This window comes from Rhincodon typus, chromosome 6 (genome assembly GCF_021869965.1).
Source record: "Rhincodon typus isolate 14 chromosome 6, sRhiTyp1.1, whole genome shotgun sequence".
Classification (NCBI taxonomy): Eukaryota; Metazoa; Chordata; class Chondrichthyes; order Orectolobiformes; family Rhincodontidae; genus Rhincodon; species Rhincodon typus.
The window spans coordinates 96619494-96644719 of NC_063337.1; the positions used below are offsets into that span (position 1 = coordinate 96619494).

A 25226-nucleotide genomic window follows, 5' to 3' on the forward strand; every position below is an offset into this window, starting at 1 on the left:
CCTCTATCCCTCTTCTATCCGCCTCCCACTCTCTCCCTATTTATTTCCAAACCCCCTTCCCCTCCCCCTTTTCTGATGAAGGGTCTAGGCCCGAAACGTCAGCCTCTCTGCTCCTATGATGCTGCTTGGCCTGCTGTGTTCATCCAGCCCTGCACCTTGTTGTCTCGCATATTGATTGATATTGTTGTCACATTTACCGAGATACTGTGAAAAGTGTTGTTTTGCATGCTACACTGGCAGGTTGTACCATAAAATGTGTATCAGGGTAGCAGAACAGAGTGCAGAATACACTGTGACAGCGGCAGGGAAAGTGTAGACATAGATCAGAATTAACATTTGAGAGGTCCGTTCAAATGTTTGATTACAGCAAGGAAGAAACTGTTTTTGAATCTATTCGTACATGTATTCAAACCAGTATATCTTTTCCCTGATGGAAGAGGTGGAAAAGAGAACGACCAGGGAGGGAGGAGTCTTTGATTATGTTGGTTGTTTTCTGGAGGCAGCAGGAAATATAGATGGAGTCAATAGATGAAAGATAGTAAGAACTGCCGATGCTGGAGTCTGAGATAATGTAGTATGGAGCTGGAGGAACACAGCAGGTCAGGCAGCATCAGAGGAACAGGAAAACTGACATTTTGGGTTGGGACCCTTCTTCAGAAATGGGGGAGGGGTAGGGGGCTCTGAAATAAATAGAGAGAGGAGGGGTGGGGCTGGGGAAGGTAGGTGGGGTGGCGATAGGTGAGTGCAGGTAGGTAGTGGTGGGGATTGGTCAGTGAGGTTGGAGGAGCAGATAGGTGGGAGAGAAGACAGACAGGTCAAGGAGGCAGTGATTTGAGGGAGGGTCTGTCATGGGATGAGGTCAGGGGTGGGGAGATTTTGAAGCTAGTTGAATCCACATTGAGACCATTGGGATAGATGGAAGGCTGGTTTGCATGATGGACTGGGCTGTGTTCATAACTCTCTGTAGTTTCTCATGGTTTTGGGAAGAGCAGTTGTTATACCATGCTGTGATGTATCCGATAGGATGCCTTCTATAGTGCATCTATAAAAATTGGTAAGAGTCTTTGTGGATGTGCCAAATTTCCTTAGCCTCCTGTTATAAAGCGGAGATTGACCCCCCTCTGAGAACAAAAACCAAAATACCGAAAGAAGAGTGCCTCGCCCAATAATCTGTAAAAAGAGTGTGAAAAGTCGTATAACCTGCCTTTCAGCAACTTCTAGTGGTTAAATAAAATAAAACCCTGATACTCACTTTACAATCGACAAGTAACACTTTATTCATCTAACTCTAACAGTGAACAAATTAACTAAATGTTTAACAAACCGAATAAATCCCTTCTAACTACTAACCATTCCCAAATAAAGGAAGGCTCGAATGGTATGCTGTTCCAATAAATACGAGTCCCACTTACATAAAATAAAAAAAAGAATTTAGTCTCTTGAAATTATAGTCAGGTTATGTGTCTTCCAGAATATTCTGTGCCTTCTCTATCGAATGTTCTGACAGGAATGCCTTGTCCTTTGATTCTTTTCTCAGGAATATTAACCGTCTGTTCTGTTGGTACCTTTGATTTAGAAGGTGCTTTCTCTAAGACTTCGAGAAGACTGTGGAGCCAGTGACAGTGAAAGCTGAGAGCTGTTAATTCTAGCAGATGGCAGTTAGTTCTCCTGTGTTTGTCCACCGGCCCTCTCCTTTTATACCCTTGATGACATATCAATTTCTTACAATAGTATTGGTCCTGTGTTGTCAAAACCATCAGATTTAAATTTGATTGTTTTTTTGTATCTAAGTGCCTGATTCAAATCAATTGGCTAAGTTCAAAACTTGTTGTCTTGGTCACAAAACAAAACTGTTGCTTGGCCTGCTAACTGTGCAACCTTTTGATAGAAATATTTCAATTCAAGTGCTATCTGTTGCACCTGCAAACCCACAAACTGCTGCTCACAGACATCCTTTTTTGAAACGCACATCACTTTTTAAAGAGACCATGTGATGCTTTTCCCCACTAGCATTTTACAAGCACAAAATTCTAACTACCTGCCTCCCAATCCAGAACTACTCTTCCCAACTTCGTAACATCACCCCCCCTTAAGAAAAAAATGAACCATCATTATGAAAAGTTGGCTTTATTTTGTTTTTCTTTTAAAACCTTAACTTCATTATATCACTAGATCCATTTCTCATTAACCTCGATTTACACATTTCATACTAATTCTCTATATATACAGCATTGAATACAACTGTTTGTATCTTATATAAACATTTTCTTTTAAACCTGTGATAAAGTATCTGTGATAATATTTTCATGACCTGCAACATGTACAATCAGTAAATTAACTGCTTGTGACATAAGACTCCTACAAAATAATCTGGTTTTCTTGTCTTTAAATCTTTCCAGAAATGTCAAAGGATTGTGATCGGTACGCACAACTGTCTCTGATGTATTGATTGCAACATAAACATTAAAATGTTGTAAGGCCATTACCAACCTCAATAACTCTTTTTCAATGGTTGAATATTTTTTTCTTGTGGATATTGAGTTTTTATTAAAAATAACTGATTGGCCTTTCAATTCTACAATTATACTCCTGTAACAGCACAGCACCAACACCTACATCACTTGCGTCTTTGGCGATTTTGAAGTGTTTCAAAAAAATTTGGTGTGGCTAAAACTGGTGCGGTGGTTAACACTGCTTCCAAATTCTCACATGTCTCCTGACATTGTTCTGTCCACCAAAATGTTGTATTCTTTTTAATAAATCCATCAACAGTGCCACCACACTACTTAAGATTGGTACAAATTTCCTGTAGGATCCACTCAATCCCAAAAATTGTAACAATTCCTTCTTTGAGGATGGTCTTGGAAATTCCTCAATGGCCTCCGTCTTCATATTCCTCAGTGTCATCTGTCCCTGTCCGATATTGTGCCCTAAGAATGTCACGTCCGCCTTCGCAAATTCTGTTTTTGCCAAGTTTATGACCAACATTGCCTTCCTAGTCTCTCAAAGCCTTCTGCCAAACGCTCCATGTGATCTTTCCACGAATGGCTAAAGACCCCTAAATCATCTCTGTAGATGGCACAATTAGTCAGTCTGGCAACAACTTTCTCCAACAGCCTCTGAAATGTGGCTGGTATGCTTTTCATTGCAAAGCACTTTGCTTTAAATTGATATAGCTCATTTGGGGTTACAAAGGCAGAAACTTCTTTTGCACTCTCCGACAAAGGTACTTTCCAGTAACTGCAAAGTAAGTCCAGTTTTGTCATGTAAGTGGCTTGTCCTACTTTTTCCACACAGTCCTCCAGCCTTGGAATTGGGTAGGAGTCAGATTTGGTCAGTGCATTGACCTTCCGATAATCTGTGCAGAATCATTGAGTGCCATCAGGTTTGGGAACCAATACGATCAGTGAACTCCACTTGCTTTGACTCATCTTTATGATGTCTTTTTGGAGCATCGCTTCCACTTCCTTCTGAACCTGCACTACTTTGAGAGGATTAAGTCTGTAGGGGTGTTGTTTTATTGGAACATCTTTCGCTATATCAACCTTGTGTACTATGGCATTAGTCCTCCCCATTCTATTTCTACATATGTCCTCATAACGCTGCAACAAGCCTTTCAATTCAGTTCTCTGGTCCTGCGACAGATAACTCACTACCCATGCCATTCTTTAAGGACTTTCTCATTATTCAATTTATTCTGAGGCACATCAAAATCCAAATCACCTGGATTTGATTCCTCACTCTGAGTAGCTGTAACTAATACGTCTTTCTCCAATTCACTTTTCTTGTCATAGTAATGTTTCAGCAAGTTCACATGACATACCCGACAATTTTTTTGCTATCTGGCATGTTTACCAGATAATTCACCTGACTTAAACTCTTCTCAATCTGATAGGGACCACTAAGCCTTGCTTTGAAGGGATCTCCTACCACTGGTAACAGCACCAATACTTTATCCTCATGACCAAACATACAAATTTTAGATTTCTTATCCACTTCTTGCTTCATTAGGTGCTGTGTCACCTTCAAATGTTGTCTACCTAATTCGCCTACATCATTTAATCTTTCTCTCACCTCAGATACACAATCCAACTGTGAGCTCTCTGACTTCGGACCTATCTACTTTTCTTTAACTAATTTTAAAGGCCATCTTACTTCATTTGCGAATATCAATTCAAATGGAGTAAACTGAGTTCATTCATTTGGAGCATCTCTAATAGCAAATAATATAAATGAGATACATTTATCCAAATCATTTGGGTAATCCTGGCATAAGCCCTCAGCATTGTCTTTAGGGTCTGACACCACCTTTCCAATGCTCCCTGGGATTCAGAATGGTATGCACTTGTTTTAAAGTGTTTGATGCCAAAACTATCCACGACCTCCTGAAGTAATTTGGCTGTAAAATTGGACCCTTGGACTGACTGAATCTCCTTGGGAGCCCATAATGGGTAAAGAAAGCAAGCAACTTCTGCACGACCTTTATTGCCTTAACTCCGTAATGGAATTTCCTCCAGAAATCTGGTAGACACATCCATTATGCTCTGCAAATACTGGTTCCCACCTTTGGTTTTAGGGAGAGGCCCTACACAATCAATCATAATCTGCGTAAAAGGTTCTTCAAATGTGGGAATTGGTATCAGAGATGCTGATTTTATCACTGCCTGTGGCTTTCCTACCATCTGACGTGTATGACAGGTGCGGAAAAATTCAACCACATCGTTATGTAATCCAGGCCAATAGAAATGCTTCCACATCTTAGCCTGAAGCTTCCTCATTCCTAAATGACCTCCTACAGGTAATTTATGTGCTACCCGCAATATTTCCTGTCTGTATGCTACCGGCAACCCAATCTGGTGAACCTCCGCCCATTTCTCATCTGCACTAACCTGCCAAGGTCTCCATTTCCACCTTAAGATTTTATCCTTAAGGTAATAGCATTCTGGAATGCATTTTGATTCCTTTTTCGAGTTGGCTTTATGTTATAAATCCTTTATCATCTCATCTTTTTGTTGTAACTCCATTAATCTTTCAGAACTAAACCCCTTTACCTGATTCTCTACCTGTTTAGGTTTTCCTTTTACCATTTTCATCAGAGTATCAGCTAACTGAACCTCAAATCCTTCATCTTTCTCTTTTGTTTTCCCTTCTTGTTTTAACTTATGGCAGTGAAATTTTCTCACCATACAGTCCAGAAAAATTCCAGGGTCTTTTTGTTTTAACTCCTCAGTTCCCTGATTTTCTTTTGGCTTCTCCACTACAATGGGCATCACTCCCACCTGTGATCCAGCTATATCATTTCTAAGAATAAACTGTATTCCTGGAATAGTCAATTTTTCTATCACTCCCACTGTCACTTCCCCAGTCTTGATTGGGCTTTCTAGCTTATCTTACTCAGGGGAACACTAATTCTCCCTCCATTAATTCCACCGATTGTCACTCTCTCGGACAATTTTTCAGAGGGAGTGCAATATTTTCACCTCTGACTTTTGGAGATTGACCACCTCCCGTATCTCTTAATATTTTAACTTCTTTACCTACTCCCCTTGTTCTAACTTTCCCCACACAGGTGAAGTCTTTGAAAAGATCAGAGCTATCTTTAGTGCACTTTCCTGTAGCTCCTTGACTTCTCTTGGGATTTCTTTCACTACCTCAACTAATCCCACTGGTTTAGCCTCTTTCACTACATCCATCTTCCCAGTGCCTTTCTGCACCAGCACTGTGAATTTGTGTGTCCCACCTTATTGCATTGAAAACGCCTGAGGCCTTTCACTTCTTTTCCACCCTCTCGGGTTTCGTTTTTCACATGGTAAACTGTTCCCACTATGATCTACTTTTTGTTTTTCATTGAAGGATCTGCCTCTTTTCCAATTTCTAACCCTCACAGAATGAAATTGCTGTCGGAAGCTTGATTTCGATTTATGCATCCACCATCTCTGCAGTTCTTCTCGCTGTTTTAACTTTCAGTTCCTTGACATGAGTTCTTATCACTTCTGGAGGTGAGTTTTTAAACTCTTCCAGCAGAATAATCTCTCTAAGATCTTTATGTTTCTTTTTTTATTTTTAATGCTCTCATCCATGTGTCGAATTGCTTCGTTTGATTCTTTCAAACTCAATATAAGTCTGACCTGGTTCCTTTCTTACATTTCTGACCCGTTGTCTATATGCTTCTGGTACCAATTTGTAAGCACTCAAAATAACCTTTTACTTTTGCATATTCTCTTGACACCTCCATTGACAGCACTGCAAACACCTCACTAGCCCTGCCTATCAGCTTGGTCTGAATTAACATTACCCACATAGATCTGGCCAGTTCATCTGTTTAGCCAACTTCTCAAAAGAATTGAAAAAATGCTTCTACATCTTTTTCATCAAATTCTGGTAATGTTTTGACATATTTGTATAAATCTGTACCAGGCCTTTGGCTACAATGGGTTTACTCATCATCACTCCTCACCAAACTTACATTCTACCTTCATCTCAATCCTTTTAAGTAGACTTTCCTGTCCAATTGTCAACTTCTGAAGTTCAGACTCTCTCTCTTTCTCCCTCTCTTCTCTCTCCCTTTATTTTTATTCTGCCCAGGTCCTTCTTTCCCCTTCTTTCTCTTCTAACTCCAGTTGTCTTTTTGCAATTTAACTTTTTCTAGCTCTACTGCACTTAACTGTTTCTCCGATATACCTAAATGCTTGGCTAACTCAGTTACAATTTCAGCTTTCTTCTTATCCCCAGTTAAACCCAATTGTAGCCTGTGTGCTAATTCTAAGGGTATCTCCTTTTTCTGTCTTTCCAAATTGTCTTGGCAAATTTGGGAAGCACCTACAACCCCCAAAACCTCTTCAGTAATGTTAAGAGCCATTTCCCCACTTTTGATTTGACTAACAAAAAGCAACCGATATTAAACATATTTTCCACTTCTCACTTAAGTTTCTTTTTAAAGATCCAGGACACTAATCCCAAAGTATGTTTAAATCTGCTGGGACCTTTTGTATTCTAAATATATTCAAATCTCTCCAGATCCATCCAAATCTGTTCAGATCCATTCAAATCCATCCAAATCCTTTCAGATCCATTCAAATCCATTCAGATCCGTTCAAATACATTCAGATCCCGGATATCAGCCCCAAATCTGTTATAAAGTGGAGATTGACCCCCCCCCACCGAGAACTAAAACGGAAACACCCAGAGATGAGCACCTTGCCCTATAATCTGTAAAAGGAGTGTGTTAAGTGGTGTAACCTGCCTTTCAGCAACTTCTAGTGGTTAAATATAATAAAGCCCAACATTCACTTTACAATCAACAAGTAACAATTGATTTATCTGACTCTACCAGTGAACAAATCAACTAAACTATTACCAAACTGAATAAATCCCTTCTAACTACTAACTATTCCTGAATAAAACAGGATTCTAATACTATGCTGTTCCAATAAATAGAAGTCCCAGATAAAAAAAATTTAGTCTCTTGAAATTACAGTCAGGTTGTACATCTTCTGGAATGTTATGTGCCATCTCCATCAAATGTTCTGTCAGGAATATTAACTAATTGTGCCGTTGGTACTTTTTATATAGATCATACTTTCTTAAGACTTAGAGAAGAGCCAATAATTTTCTCGTGTGAACTGAGAGATGTTGACTCTAGCAGATGGCATTTGCTCTCTTGTCTTTGTCCAACTGCCCTCTCCTTTTATACCTTTGATGACACATCAATTTCTTACAATAGGTTTGGTCCTATGTTGTCAAAGCCATCAGATTTAAATTTAATTGGTTTTTGGTACCTAAGTGCCTGATTCAAATTGATTGGCTAAATTCAAATTGTGTTGTCTTGGTCACAAAACAAAACTGCTGCTTGGCCAGTTAACTGTGTGGCCTTTTGATACAAGTATTTCAATTTGAGTGCTATCTGTTGCACCTGCAAACCCACAAGCTGCTGCCCACAGACATCCTTTTTTGAATCTCTGAGCATAAAAAAACACATCATCTTTTAAAGGGACCACGCAATGCCACCCCCACCCCTAGAATTTTATAAACACCAAGTTCTAACTTCCTGCTTTTCAATCCACAAGTACTCTACCCAACTTCATAGCACCTTCTGTGGCATTAGAGACATTGTATGCTTTCTTGACCATTGTGTCAATGTGGATGGACCAGGATAGATCATTGGCCATCATCACCCCTTGGATCCTAACGCTCTCAATCATCTCCACCTCAGCACCATTGGTACAGACAGGACTGTGCCCTCCACTCCACTTCTTGAAGTCAATGACCAGCTCCTTCATTTTGCTGACATTGATAGAGAGATTGTTGTCTTTAAACCTGCCACCAAGCACTCAATCTCATTCCTGTATCCTGTCTTGCTGTTGTTTGAGATCTGACCTACAATGGCAGTGTGTCAGCAAATCTGTAAATGGAATTGGGGCTGAATTTGATGAAACATTTATGAGAATGTAAGGAATATAGTAGGGGCAGCGGTGTTGAGGATTATGGTGGAGGAGGTGCTGTCGCCTATTCTTACTGATTGTGGTCTATGGATCAGAAAGTTGAGGACCCAGTTACAGGGGGAGATCTGACACCTAGGTTTTGGAATTTAGAGATGAGTTTGTTTGGAATTATGGTGTTGAAGGTGGAGCTGTAGTGAATAAATAGGAGCCTGGTGTAGGTACCCCTGTTATTCAGTGTTCCAGGGATGAGTGTAGGGACATGTGAAATTCAGACTTATGCCTACAGATGATGATCCAAAGAATAAGTATGAGAAGGAGAAAGATGAGAGGGTCAAGGAGACTCTAGATAACATGGGAGACATCATACTCTGGTTGCAGTCACAGAAAAGTTTGTTCAAGATCGACGAGTGTCATTTTAGTTCAGCATTGGTGATTTAGGAGGGATGCAAACTTGATTAGAGAGATTCAAGCATGTATCTTGGAAGGTGAATAACAATATTTGAGAAAAGAAATGGTGTTTGCTTGCTTATGGAGTCATGAAAGAAAGTTGAGTCTTCAGTAATTTTATGATAATAGATTCAAGGGAGCAGAAAGTATACTTTATGAAAGAAACAAATTAAGAGAGAATGGAAAGAACAAACAAAGTTCAAGGTGGAGGCAAGTGGCACATTTCACTCCATACAAAGATACAAATCAGGAGCAGGAATAGGCCATTCAGCCTCTTGACCCTCCTCTATCATTCAATAAGATCATGACTGATTATGACCTCAAATCTACATTCCCACCTCCTGATAATCCTACAACCCCTTGCTTACCAAGAATCTATCTACCTCTGCCTTCAAATTATTCAAGGACCCTACTTCCACCGCCTTTTCAGGGAGATAGATCCAGACACCCTCAACGTTCTCAGAGAAAAATATTTGCCTAGTCTCTCTTTTAAATGGCGAACTATAGTTTTTAAACAGTGGTCCCCAGTTCTAGATTCTCCAATAAGAGGAAACATCCGCTCCACACCTATCCTGTCGTAACCCTTCAGGATTTCACATGTTACAACTAAATCATGTCTTACTCTTCTATACTCCAGTGGGTACAAGTCTAGACTTTCCAACTTTTCCTCATAAGACAACCCATCCATTCCGGATATTAGTGTAGAAAATCTTCTCTGAAATGTCTTTAACATGTATACACATTCATGAACTACAGAGTGCAAAGACAGCTCATTGTATGGTCTTTACTTTGGATACAAAGAAGTTCTTGATCTCCTACAGAAGTGTGGTTGACTCTTAAATGCCCTCTGAAATGGCTGAGCAAACTATTCAGTGCCAGGGCAATTTGGGGTGGACAACAAATGTAGTCCCTGCTAGTGACTCACATCCCGTGACAGAATAAAAGAAAACAGAGTTGTTGACTCGAGCCAATGCATTGAGCTCGAGACTGACTAAAGCTGCATTTTTTCACCTTGCCATTTGACTTGATTTGAACAAAATTGATTTTGTAACACTCTTTGAATTCAATTGTCTTTTTAGACTCAGCACCACATAGCAGATCAATGTTTCAGTGCAAATCCTGAAATGTGAAATCCATCACAATTCTTGTTCGCCTCCTGCCTGGTCACACCCATTGCCAGCACTGATTGGTTGCTTTGGAGACTGGTCTGCCATATGCATAGCAGAGATTGGCCCAGCGGCTTGTCAGTTATGGACAGTGTAAGCAGCAAATTCCCTGTTCCCAACTTTCTCATTGACCTCATGAGAGTACAGGTCAGTTTGTTAGTGTCAGCGAAAACACCCAGAGGCAGAGGATACAAATTCCAATGCATGAGTTAAATAAAAGATTTCAGCCTGGTTTTCAACAGCATGTGCTAACCCCACTGAAACCCAAACATTAAAACTTTCCATGGCCACCCTTTACCCTTCTGTCAATTCCCCCAATACAACCCTTGCATAACTACCTTCGTCTCTTCCACGGCCTACACTGAAATTTCTGTAGCCACCCGCAACCCTGCCGTGTTTGTCCCAGGTCCTTCATTCGCTGCTCCTACCTGATGCGTCCATGATCATTCATGAACCTACATTAGCTGTTTCTAGCCCTTCTGTGGCTACCCTCTGCCCTTCCAGTGCTGCCCTAGCTGTTCCAAGGCAGCCCCCAGAACTTTATCGTCTCCCCACTACTTGACTTGCAGCATCCTTTGAAATAAAGCAAAAGGAGCAAGAGAACACATTATTTAAAAAAAAAATGACTTGTGTCTTGACTTTGCAGAAAATGACTCCTTGACTTGACGGAAGGAAAAAATGACTTAGTTTCAATTCTATTTTCCATTGGTCCTATTGTTTAGAAAAAAAACTTTTCCAAAATTTGAGGAAAAGGAAACAACTGCAGAGAGATTCCCGAAGGATAGAGCACAAGGAAACTCACAGATAATTGTCAACAAATAATGAAAGACCAAAGGAACTGTTAAAGGTGTCAGATCTGCAACCATAAATGTAATTGCCATTAATGGTAGAATGCAAGTTAATATAAACTGAAGCCAGAAAGACTATTAATTGACTGAGCAATTACTCATTCTGTGTCAAAACGTAGCATGTTTTATTTTGATTTTAAAAAGTCTTATCTGCCCAAGCATTCATTTCTTTTCAGCATTTTTAATAATAGAGCAAATGTGTGAGAGAAGGAACTCTTCTTCTTATCTCTACATAGGAACAAGAAGCAGTGTGAATTTCAGCACACACAGGGGGTCAGTAAAAGATGCATTTGCAGAATTATAAACAAAGCACAGAGTGCCACAGGCCAAAAAGATTGAAAGTGGGGTAAACACTAAGAAATCGGCATTGTCATCTTGTGGGTAGATGCAGCTCAAAGTAAACAAATAGCAGAAATATGTTTTATACTAATTGTTAGATAAAAATTGTCCGCCCCAAACAAAAAAAACACTTTGGTCCTGAAAACCAGGTTGGACTATTTGCATATCATTGTAATTTAATATTGTAGAACAGTTATATAAAATGTTGCTGTTATTCATTAATGTGAAATCTTGTTATTAGAATAATTACACATTTGTAAATCACAGAACTAACAACGCATTATATTACCAGAGCTATTATGCCCTCATTGTGCCTTAGTCAAACTGTTTCAGTACTAAGGCATTGAAATTACATAACACTATTACTGACAATTTTGCTCTGGATGGCTGATGAGGAAAATGGACAAGATCGAATCAGGGCAGTACATTTTTTTTAAGTTGGGGCGGAATGGATAGTGATTTACCAAGTGCCTTGAAACTGACCTAGGTTAGTGTTGATGCTTGGCAACCAAAATGGAAAGTGTTCCATTTCCTCGCTCCGGTGTAATTTATTTTGACCAACACAAGCTTAACATGGAAAATGTAAGTAATGAGATTCTCCTAAAGTCACACGTTTATTTTCCATATCTTTTCAGTAAATTTGCTGCGGATATGTACGACCCAGCTTGGGAAAACAGAAGGCAAAACTCAGGAGAAACTTGCATGAAAATGGTCAAACAATACTTGGTTCCACTGAAAGATTATTTTAAAAGTTACTTTTAAGATCATGTACACTATTCCCTTTATGGTTGGCTGGTTTTGCTTGTAAAATCACATTTCAACTTGTTCAACATTTTGTATATCTTTGCAGATTATATTTGCTGATCAGCATCATTTAGGATTGAATGTTTAATGTGCATGGACTGAAATTCTGTGTTTGCATCTTTATGTAAAATTCAACCCTTTCGAAATGATCAGATTAACATCTGGCTTAATAAAGCACACAGAGAAATAGTGGATTAGGGGTTCGTCCCTAACTTTGCTGATCAGAAGGTAGACCACTATTTTATAAGACTGTGATTCAAAATAGCTATACAATATTACATTGGAATGTTTTTATAGAACAAAGGCTCCACTGTGCAACTTTTTTTTATTGCTGATTGAACACATTTTTATTTTACTTTTTTTTATTTTCTTGATTGTTGCATGGCAAGCTTACAAATAAATATCAGTAAATTTAAAGTATCACACAGTTGATTCTTTTCCAGCCGAAGTAAATGGGGCACAGTTTCCACTGGAGGCACAATTCACCCAAAATTGGCAAAATCAGTGCAAATAATGGAGGAATTCTAAGGACCTTATGCCCAATGCAGATGATGTTTTTCAAATGGTTTGAAAAGGGACCCAACCCAGCCTAGACATCTGGCCACGCTCACCACTTGGGTGAACCATGATGACAAGCTTCTTTTAACTGTTCCTGTTTGAATCTCTACAACTCTAGCCTAAAAGTCACTAATAGACAACTTTTAAGTTTTAAATGTTAAAAATGTTGGACTTGCCATGGAACCGAGCACTGAACATAAATGTAAATAATGGTTCTGTATAGTCTTAAAGTTACTTGTAGTTATGCAAAATTATGCTGCAAACAGTGAACTACAAATATTAAAATTGTGATTAAACGCGTTGTAACTCTATTAGTAAAACTGAACAAAGTTTGCACTCTTAATTATATTTTAATGCAAAAATATGAGCAATTGCATTCTGAAGCCTGAACTGCCTGATTTCAATATAGAAAAGAATCAGAGTTAATGTTTCAGGTCCAGTGATCCTTCCTCAGAACTGTTCCTCAGAACTTACTGATTTTTTTCTTCTCAGATGCTGCCGGACCTGCTGAGCTTTTCCAGCAAATTCTGTTTTTGTTCCTGTTTTACAGCATCCGCAATTCTTTCGGTATTTATTTTGCCTGATTTCAATTTCATTTGAGATTTTATGTTTGAGATTGTGCAAATAGGTTTGAGCGAAAACTTAAGACTTCAACTGCACTTTGAAAAATTAAACATTTCTGAGTACAATTTGTGCCTGAATTACTGGTTCTGGCCCAAATGGACATTCATTTCTAATGTCACTGCAAATTCATCAATTACCTTAGCTTCAAAATAAGGTCAGAAGTGGGAATATTCACTGATGATTACCCAATGTTCAGCACAATTTGTGACTCCTCAGGTACTGAAGCAGTCTATATCCTCACAGAGCAAGACCTGGACAATACCAAGGTTTGGGCTGATAAGGAGCAAGTAATTTTTGTGCCACACGATGAGCATCTACACTAATAGGGAACTGAACCATCCCCACTTGGTGCTCAATGACATAGTCATCACTGAATTGCTCACTATCAATACCCTGGTGTCTGTCATTGATTGGAAACTGTAATGGAATACTTATAAAAATACTGCAACTACAGAAGTAGATCAGAGGCTTGCAATTTTACAAGAGTTAACTCACATCTGATTCCCCAGTTCCTGTCTGTCTACAAGGCATAGATCAGGATCATTGTGAAATACTCCACCTGCCTTGATGAATGCAGCTCCAAGACTCAAAAAACATGCTATCATCCCAGACGAGGCAAGGATTGATTAGCACTCAGCCTCACATCGGCTTTTAGGTAACGTTGGCAGACTTAACAATCCACTTGGAAAATCACTGTATTATCAGATAAGTCAACATAGTTTACAGGGGAAAAACTGTATTTGTCAAATGTCATACAGAATTTTTTGAGGATGTCCAACTTTATTGCCGGGGTATTAGACTGCGGAAATTGTTATTCTACAAATTCTACAAATTGAAATTCTACAAAATTGTTATAATTTTTGTTACAAACGTGCAGGACTTTGGTAAAACAACACCGTCAAGAAGATCATCGAGCAAGGGTATATTTGTGTTGGAGTCAAATTAGTGTAGATTTCACTAGATTGGTTTGAGGAATGAGAAGATTGACCTGAGTTGACAGGCCTTTTGTTGATTCATTCATGGGATATGGGCATTGCTGGCTAAACCAGCATTTGTTGCCCATCCTACCTTTCACTTTAGAAGCTGGTGGTGACCTGCCTTATTGTCCTGTTGTAGACAGTCTCATGCAGGTACATTCACAATGTGGCTGGCATGGAGTTTCATGGGTTTGATTCTGTAACAATGCAGGAACACTGATTTAATTCTATAGGATTGAGAGTCTGTTTAACATGACGAGGATCTTAGCTGCAATGGCTTTATAATCTTACAGTTCAAAATGAAATTATGCAGAGGTAACTAAGTAACTGCAAAGATTTAGAGTAGCAATGATTTATGAGTGGTTGACAGGGAAAACTGAAGTTAAATGCGGTAAACACAAAGGTTTTGTCTGGTTATTTATTAAAAACACTTGAATGAAATATATGTGCTGGAAGTCTGGAGGCTTGCTTCAAATGGTGATATGATTTTATGTTTTAAAATATAGACCAAGCCAAAGACATGAGGTTACTTTTCTTAATTTATACTGATGAAACAAGAAGATTGATAGAGGCATTTGAACTTGAAATTTAGAAGCTATTAATTTAAACAGTGTTAGAGGAAAAGCATTCTGAATATTAAGTGCACACTTATAATATAAATCTTTTCTCTGTGTACATAAATTACACTATGCTAATAACCGGCATTGACTTTAAGTATGCACTTATTTTCATCATTGTTACTTTTGGTTGACAGGCGTATTTTACTGTAATGGGTTGGGATAATTGGTCAAGCACTTACATGGTCAGTGATTTGAACAGCACGGTTGATCAATGTTCCTTGAATTTGGTACCAACTGAACTCAGTCAGTCTGGAGTGGAAACTGACAAACTTTCTTGCAAACTATGGAAAAAGGAAGGAAATATTAGATATTTCCTGTGCATCAGAGCTAAGCCCAAATGACACAGGTTTCTATGGGTGGATCAGGTTTTCTTCAGTCATATAAAATGTCTACTGCATGATTCTAAATATTTCTTCTAGCAATTTTCATAGTTTTTTTTCCTTTCCTGTGATTCCACTTCAGAGTGAACTAATTAATCACAATGAGTAGCAACGGTAAACAGACTGACTTGATCAAATATGGATCAATAGAACAATTGAACATTATCAGGAGTGGTAGCCAGTAGGTGATGAGGGGGGATAATTTACAGCAACATTTAAGCACATTTAAGGAAATGTGGAACGCAGGACGATTGAATTAGGTGGAATGCAAAATTCTAAATGTTCAACTGTACATTGATGAAAAGAAATGAAGTCAGCAGCGTACTAGCTACATCAATCCTCATGCCTGCCAATGATGGACTTCTGCTTGTAATACATTCACCTGCCATGATTACCCAATGGCATAAAACATCTTTGAAAAATTAAAAAAATACACGTCAAGGTAAAGTCAGCAATGGACAAGAATTTCATGGCAATAAAGGTAGAAATTGCTGGAGAAATGCAGCATTGGTGGAGAGAAAGCAGAGTTAACATTTCAGGTACAGTGACCCTTCTTTGTGTTATTTGTTTAGAATTTCTTGTTCCAGTTCAATATTGTCTGGATACCAACAAGATCAGCTTTATTCAACATTACAGTACAAGAGTGGGAAACAGGAGACTGAAAGTGAACAGGCAGCAAGTCAGTGTTAAGAAATGTGTTCAGACATGAAGGAAGGAGAACAATATTCAAAGGAGAAGAAAGGGTGGAGTTCAGGACATGGAGAAGTGAACTGGAAAGCATTTTGTCTCCAGTGTCTGGTGGCGGTGGTGGAGTTGGTGTTGGGAACTGTCAGTCAAGGGAAGAGAATGGTGTCAGTGCTGTCCCAATGTGCACTCATCGCAGGGTGTTGGCTGGCAGTGCTCTTCCAGGACTGTGTATTCACCCACAGTACTTCTGTTACCAGTGTTGAGTGGTCTTGTACAATGTCTTCATAATGCATAGAAGGGAAGACCAGCTGAGACTGCACGTTCTAAAGAGCAGTGAGTATGACCATCTACTAACAGATATATTCAATGAATAGGAAACAAAAACACAACTTTGTTTCATCCACAACAAACTCCCCTGCATCCATCAATGCATGCCAGCTATGAGTACATTTAGCTCTCTAACCAGGCCAGTATCAAACAAACAATGATTCTCACATGAATAAAGTGAAACAAATGTAAGGTGAATTATTTACAAGTGAAATTTAATTTTGAAAATCCATTGCCACCTTTGTGCTCTCAAGTGTCATTTTAATGCCAATGGAGGTGTGCAGGGAAGTTTTGAACATGATTCAGAACCTCCCTGTTTCACCAGTGGGCTCTTTTATAGCATCTTTTCGTGGCTACACTATCAGTTGGTAACAGGTTTGCAATGAAAGTTGGCCCACTGTGGCATTATACATGATTCCAATGCACATCACTAGCACTTTAAATTTTTGTTGTTATCACATGGGGAGTAGGAATAACAAGACAGTGGAAATGACACCATCTTAGGTACAAGTACCTAGGTACAAGTCTTAGATACAAAAAAAGGAATAAGAGAGAAAAGTAGTTGCATTATTTTACAGAAATAAGATATAGTTAAAAGGGTAGTCATTACAATCAAATAAACAAAATACAAATATACATTACATTGCGTAGTTGAGCACAGGGGCTTCCACATGAGGGCTAACCACCTGCGCCAGATCCCAGTCCAACAACCACTCTGCTCCAAGCTTCAAGTCTGCTCCACAGCGGCTCTCAGCTGCACCAAGGTAAGTTTTTTCCAGGACTGCTTTGCCGCACCAACTTCCACCCAGGACTGGTTTCCCTTGCTGGCCTGCATCCGCTATCCCCTTTGCTTCAATTTTACATGCTAATCTCTTATCTGGGGCCTTATTGACAGCCATCTGATAGTTCAAGAAAACCACATCTACTGGATCCTCCTCATCAACTCTACTAGTTTCACCCTCAAAAAACTCCAGTAGGTTTGTCAAGCATGATTTTCCTTTTGCAAATCCATGCTGACACTGCCTGATCATGTCACTGTTTTCCTAGTGCTTAGCTATTGAACTTTTTACAATGGACTCCAGCATTTTCAAGATACTAGAATATGAGATGAAATCCTATATTTGCAAGATACTGAACCTAGAAGTTGTGCTGACGAAAATGATCTGACCATCGATAAATTTGTAGAAGTCAATGACCAGATGATGTGTGAACAATGTAGTCAGATCTTGGTTACAAGTAAAGAGAGTGAACATTCTTCCATTGAAATAGATATGTCAATGTACACAATGTAGATGCACACTAGTGCTTCCTGCTCTCCAGCAGAGCATTTGTATTCATTCTCCAAAAATAGAATAACACATAAGCGACTGATCATTTATTTCCTTCTGTGAGAGTACAGCCCCAAGCCCATTTCCTCTTCATCTGCTGTGACATACATTTCTGCATAAGGGTTGAAATGCCCAAGGACTGATGGATTGATTTGCTATATTCAGCTTTACCACATTTAACATTGTTTACTGTGTGTTTGTTCATGCCTATTGTGTATCATAGCACGGTTGCCTTCAAAGAGCCCCCTGTCATTTCTGTATAATTAGATATGAATTTGTGATAAATATTATTAGAACAGAGGAAGGGTGCCAACTCTCTCACATTAGACAGGGTCAAAAATGCATGAATATCTTCAGCATTGTTGTGCGTAGGCTTTACTGCAGCTCCTGTCACTCTGTACCCTGGGAATGTGAATTTATCCTGTGGTGTAGCAAATTTTATAGCTCAAGTTGAGTGAGCTCCACTGACAACCACTGATCATGTTCTGCTTTTTCCATTCCAATGTGTTAAGTAGTTTGAGTGCCCCTCACATCTGACAAGACTGCAGAAATGATCCTCTGACATATGCTAGGTGCTGTACTTAGTCAATGGGGCATTCTGCAGAATATGAGTAACAAAATCAGTTTTGCTCTGTCAGTGATGTATGAGTGGACAACATCATACATGCCACATCTCAATCTTTTTGATTACTGTGCAGTCATGAAATAGTACTGATAGCTTTTGGATTATTAGAAGTGGATACTTATCTGGAACTCTCCTAGATTTTATGTTCTTATGACAATTTTGTTGACCACCTTAAGCTGGCATAGAGTTCACCATTTCCACATCATGTGATATCTTGGGTCAATATCCATGGCAAAAAGACAATTTGCTCAATGACAGTGTCTGCTTCAAGTTATTCCAGTCCTTAGTGACACATGGGCACAAATTGTAAATGACAACTGTCCCAAATTGAGTGAAACTGGCAGAATTTATTCACCCTAAGGCACATGAGAGTATCATTTAATCTCTCAAAATCCATGTATAGTTTGCATCCTATGTCACATGAATGTATGCTTCACATTGGTGTTCCACTGCGTGAGTCTGAATCAAAGTCTATTGAAAATGTTAAGCTGCATAAGATTTCTGTCTTTATCCACATAAAACATAAATGTCATTAAGGTAGTTTTTGTGGCGTGCTGGAATTGTGATTGTTCACAAAACCAGAATAATTAACTCACAGCTTGAAGAATATGACGGGAATGAAGGAAGGTTTCAAAAAATATCATTAGTGGAGCATGTCACTCAATATAGATAGCACTGACTCCAGAAGAAGCTACACTGAAATGGATAGGATTTCAAGTGAGTATTCCTTTAAATGACCTGCTGCTTTATAATCTGTGATGGCATATACTCACTGTTGATCATTTTCAGGAAGTGACTACTCCATGTGTCAAACTGAAGAAGTCCTCTCTGATGACTGCATATCTTTGCAAAATTATTCCATTTTAAACGAGTTATACTTTTTTTTCCTCGAGCTGGATATGGTGTTGGAAATTGATGAGTACTCCCACAGTTTAGGCATTGTGTTGGAAGTATCTGAACATGATAGTTTTGTGTTGATGAGACTACTGAAGGCACCTTTCTACAACTTTCTAAATTGAGCTAGTTTGGTATGTTTAGCTACAACCCTGAGGACCAATTTCCCTTTGTAGTCTATTTAGATCAAACATGGCAAATTTGACTTAGTCTGCCAAGGTCATAGCTTTTTTCAGGGTCCACCATATCCCTTATAGCTTTGAAGGAATATATATCATTTTATCATTACTATTTTTTCTTTTACCTGAAGTATATTTCAAGAACACATTACCACATCAAGCATAGTGGCTCACTGGCTTTCTGAACTGAGATAGTGCATGAATATCACCTTCTTACCTGCTATTGCTACATCCAAAAGGTTCAGCCCCATGAGATGAGCAAATAAGTTAGGAAGCCCAAAATCCAACAATCCAGGAAAATCCTGGGGCTCCCTCCCCAACAACATGTGGATGTACCTACACTAAATGGAATGCAGTGGTTCAAATAAGCAGCTCATCACCACCTTCTCAAGGGCAATTTGGGATTGGCAATAAGTGCCCAAATCCCCTGAATTAATTAAAAATAGAAATCCCACAGCATGAGTAGATCTCCTAGTGAGGAATGGAAATGCGCAGAGGCATTAGCACCAACACTGGGGTAGAAGGGAGCTGTTCTGCTGTGATGGGCTTCACTTGAACCGTGCTGGGACTAGTGTCCTGGTGAATTGAATAACTAGGGATGTACGGAGCGCTTTAAATTAATTAGAGAAGGGTGGAGGGTTTGGGAAAGCAAAAATGTAGGATTACAAAGCAAGAAGATATGGCAGCATTACCCGGCAGCTATTTGGATAATGATACCCAGAGTGGGACAGGAAGGGATGGAGTATATAAACATAGAAAAGAAGATATGGCAGCATTACCTGGCAGCTATTTGGATAATGATACCCAGAGTGGGACAGGAAGGGACAGAGTATATAAACATAGAAAAGAAGACGTAAGTGGGGTCTAAACGTGAAAAACATGATAAAAAGGGAAAAGTAATGGTTGGTTACTTCAAGACATGTAGAATTCGGAGCAAAATAAATGAATTAACAGCACAAATACGGGTAAGCAGTGTGATCTTATAGCTATCACAAAGACATGGTTACAAAGAGATCAAAACTGAAGCATTTTGAGATGTGTGAATTTGCAAAAGAACAGGCAGAAGTGGTGAGGTAACTTTGTTAGTATGAGGTGGAATGAGTACGATAGCAAGAAATGATCTGAGATTGGATCAAATGGTGTAAAATCCATATGGGTAAAGGTAAGAAAGAAAAGGAAAATAGCACCTCTATAGTCTATAGCACCTCCCCCCTCCATAAAGGTAGCTACTTGGTAAGACAGAGAATAAAGCAGGAGATAATGAGGGTGTGTGACAAAGGCAGTGAATCATGAGTGAATTAAATATTCATATGAATTAGGGTAGTCACATTGGAAGACGACATCATGGGGAAGAATCAATAGACTGTATTCAGGACATTTTTCCAGAACAATATGTTGTTGATCCAACCAGGGAACAGGCTATTTGAATTTGGTGATGAGACAGGCTTAATAAATGATGTCAGAGTAAAAGATCTTCTAGGAAACAAGTGACCACAACATTTGGTTTGAGAGGGAGAAACCTGGGTCAGAAACAACTGAGGACAGAGCTGGCTGGAATAGACTGGAAAAAGAATTTAGAAGCAAAAATGGTGGAGGAATAATGGAAGACATTGAAGAAAATAGTTCATGGCTCACAGTAAAGACATATTCTGGTATGGAAGAAGAATTCAAGGAAAGGATTATGCCAATCATAGGGAAATAAAGGACAGGTTGGAAAAAAACATACAATGTGACAAAGATTAGTGGCAAGCTAGAGATTGGGAAACTCATTTAGAGAAAAATATGTTTGGGAAACTAATGGGTCTTGAGACCAATGAGTCCTCTGGACCTGACTGAATGCATCCTATGATAATAAATGAGGTAGATACAGAGATAGTGAATGTACTGGAAGTAATCTTCTAGGAATCTTTATATTCTGGAAAAGTTCCAGAGAATTGGAAAACTACTAAATAGCGCATTTATTTAAAAAGAGGAGACAAAAAATAACAGGTAGCAATAGGCCAGTTACCTTAATATGTGATATTGAGAAAATGCTAGAATCTATTATAAAAGATGTAATAGCAGAGCATTTAGAGATACACAACATGATCAACCAGAGTCAGGATAGCTTCATTAAGGGGAAAATCATGCCTTACATGTTTACGAGAATGTTTTGAGGAGGTAACAATCAGGATAGATAAAGGAGATATAGTGGATGTAATATATTTGGATTTTTCAGAAGATGTTAAATAAGTTGCCACTCATGAGGACACTTAATAAGGTGAGAGCCCATAGTTTTGGAGGTAGCATATTTGCACAGACAGACCATGAAACACAAAATGTTACCTTCCAAGTTCGATGGTAGTAGGGAAGGCAAATGGAATATTGGCTTTTATTTCAAAGGAATGGAGTATAAAAGTAGAGGGATTTTACTGGAACTATACAAGACACTAGACAGACTGAGTTGGAATATAATGAATGGTTTTGGGTTCTTTATCTAAGGAAAGGTATTTTGGCATTGGAGCCAGTCCAGAGAAGGTTCATGAGGCAGATAGCCAGTATGGAGGGACTTTCTTGTGAGGAGAGGTTTAGTTGGTGAGGCCCCTACTTTTTGTGATTTAGAAGAATGAGAAGCAAGAAAATGGATTGAAACATACAAGGTGCTGAGGGGATATGACAGGGTTGATGTAGAAAGGTTGTTTCCCTATGTGGGAGATCTAGGACCCGAGGGCATAATCTCAGAATAAGGGGTCGCACATTTAAGACAGAGATGAGAAGGGCTTTCTTCTCTCTGAGAGTAGTAAATCCGTGGAAATCTTTACCACAAACGGTTGTCAAGGCTGGGTTATTAAGTATGTCCAAGGCTGAGATTGACAGATTTTTAATCAGTAAGAGAATCGAGGGTTATGGGAAAAGGCAGGAAGGTTGAAAATGATCAGATCAGCCATAACCTCATTGTTAGGTGAAGCAGACTTGATGGGCTGAACGGTCTACTTCTGTTCTTGCATCTTTTGGTTTTTTAGGAGTCAGTAAATTTGCTCCATCATTCTCATTTTTGTTTTATTGCAGATATCTTGGGGGAGGGGATGACTCTAGATTATATAACAGCTTCTATTCACAGTGCTTTAAAATAGCTTCCAGCATTTTTTACAGCTTGTTTACATTTCCCTGGGTCCATACTCAGGCTTAAATGATCAAACACCTTGTGCATCAATGGAAAACAGATTCAATCAAACAGAGAACAACTCAAGAAAGGAGGAGAGGAAAGAGTGAATTAACAATAGAATGGAGGAGGAAAGGAAGGAAGGAAAAAGTGAGAGAGTAGAAAAGAAGAAAGGGAGGAAGGAGGGATTAAGGGAAAGATGGAAAGTCACAAAGTCATAGAATCATACAGAATGAAAACAAACCCTTTGATCCAACCAGTTCATGCTGACCACGTTCCCATACTAAACTAGTCCCACCTTCCTGCACTAAGAGTCATAGAGTCCTAAAGCATGGAGACAGACCCTTTGGCCAAAACTGGTCCATGCCGACCAAAATGTCCACCCACATTGACCCCATTTCCCTATAATTGGCCCATATCCTTCTAAACCTTTCTTATCAATGTATTTGTCCACATGTCTTTTAAAATGGTAATAATGTACCTGTCTTAACCACTTCTGCTGGCAGGCCATTCCATATGTGTACCACGTCTGTAAAAAAGTTGCCTTTCAGGTTCCCATATATTCTTTCCCCTCTTACCTTAAACTGATGCCCTCTCGTCCTTGATTCCCCAACCCTGGGAAAAAGACTGAGTGCATTCACCCTATCCATGCCTTTCATGATCTCATACACTTCTATAAGATCCCCCCTCAGTCTCTCACGCTCTAAAGAACAAAGTCCTGTCTTGTGCAACCTCTCCCTATAACTGAATCTCTTGAGTCCTGGCAACATCCTTGTAAATTTCTTCTGCACTCTTTCCAGTTTAACAACATCTTTCCTATAGCAAGAGGACCAAAACTGAACACAATACTCCAAGTGTGGCCTCACCAACATTCTGTGCGACCACAACATAACTTCCCAGTTTCTGTACTCAGTGCCCTGACTGATGATGGCCAGTGTGCTAAAAGCCTTCTTCACTGCCCTACCTACCTGCGACTCCACTTTCAGAGAACCATGCACCGAACTCCTAGATCCCTCTGTTCTACTACACTCATTAAGGCCCTCCCATTCACCATGAAGCTCCCACCTTGATTTCCTTGACTTTCCAAAATGCAACACCACACACTTATCAATATTAAACTCCATTTGCCATTTCTCGGCCCACTTCCTCAGCTGATCAAGATCCTGCTGCAATTTCTGATAACCTTCCTCACTGTACCCGATACCACCTATTTTAGTGTCATCCCAAACTTACTAGTTATGCCTTGTACATTCTCATCCAAATAATTGATATAGATAACAAACAGCAATGGGCCCAGCACTGACTCCTGAGGCACACCACTAGTCACATTGCCTCCAGTCCGACAAACATCCTCCCACTATTACTGTCTGCTTCCTACAATCCAGCCAATTCCGTATCCAATTTGCCAGTTCTCCCTGGATTCCATATGATCTAACCTTCCAGACCAGCCTACCATGTGGAACCTTATCAAAGGCCTTACTGAAATCCATATAGACTGCATCTACCATCCTGCCCTCATCAACGTTCCTGGTCACTTCAAAGAACTCTAACAAAATTTTCAGGCATGATCTCCCACGCACAAAGCCATGCTGACTGCTCCTGATCAAACCCTGTCTTTCCAAATGCATGTATATCTTATCCCTCAGAATCTTCTCAAGTAACTTACCTACCACAGATGTTAGGTTAGATGAGGAACACAGCAGGCCAGGCAGCATCAGAGGAGCAGGAAAGTTGGAGTTTCCAGTTGGGACCCTTCTTCTGAAAATCTTCAGAAATTTTTCTGAAGAAGACATTTTCTGAAGAAGGTATCCGACCCAAAATGTCAACTTTCCTGTTCCTCTGATGCTGCCTGACCTGCTGTGTCCCTCCAGGTCCACACTGGCTTGTCTCTGACTCTAGCATCTGCAGTTCTTGCGATCTACCAATCCAAGCTCAGAGCCGGTTTTGTACACCAGGTTATAAAACAGTCATATGAACATATGTACAAGAGCAATTCTGATGGAATGACTATACCAAATATTTAGCTGTGCTATATAGTGTTTACCAGAATTATCCCATATATTGATTTAGAGGATACAAGACCCAGGCACTCTTGCAATGATTGTTGAGAGATCACCACTATATTCAACTGGATAGTCTACTAGACTTAATGCTAACTAATGATAAAGGGAAAATGATGTAAGGTGGCAAAATTTCCAATTTTGGAGACCAACATCTGCAGGCCAAGTTACCCAAAAATATCCAAAAACTTGGATAGATCAATGAGATGTTGAATACCTGCCTTAAGATATCTCTTAGAAATTTGACTGTTAAAATGGGGAGGGTATTCTTTGGACAGACTTTCTAGGTGTGAATACAATGGTTTCTGTATATTATTTTTAGAATTCTTGTAGAGTCAAGACAAACATTTCCATCCACCTACTACTAACCAAGCTCGCCTGCCTCTCCAGCTTTCCTCCCCACTCACCCAACTCTCCCCACACACACTCGCATCCTGGCAATTACTTCCATGTTGCTGTCAGGCAACAAGCCCAAAATGCATTAATCCAGAACTATCATGGTCATTGTTTCAAAACACTCGATTGTTGGAACTGCTGCCGTAAAACCATTGAAATGTGCCATTGCTCAGTTTTATGGTATGGCAATAAAAATATCTTATAAAGCACAAGATGATTTCATTCCAAATCTAGGCTTTGGTTTTGTGTTATATAAGATTCTTGAAATTGAGATTTCATTCTCTGCTTTGTTTTACAATTTTGCATCTGAAATATGTAATACTGGACTGAATGAATTTGATGTCTGAAAGAAGAAAATTGACTAATGTACATTGAAGAAATGTG

General features: G+C 39.3%; 1 protein-coding gene across 1 annotated transcript in view; it reads left to right on the plus strand.

Moving 5' to 3' along the window:
- The window catches only part of LOC109930718 (DNA (cytosine-5)-methyltransferase 3-like), a 46877-nt gene extending 34874 nt beyond the window's left edge, over positions 1-12003 (plus strand). The window contains exon 12 of the mRNA XM_048598422.1: positions 11877-12003. Within this exon, the coding sequence (XP_048454379.1) occupies positions 11877-12003 (127 nt within the window). The remainder of the gene's footprint in view (positions 1-11876) is intronic.
- Positions 12004-25226: the final 13223 nt, after the last annotated feature.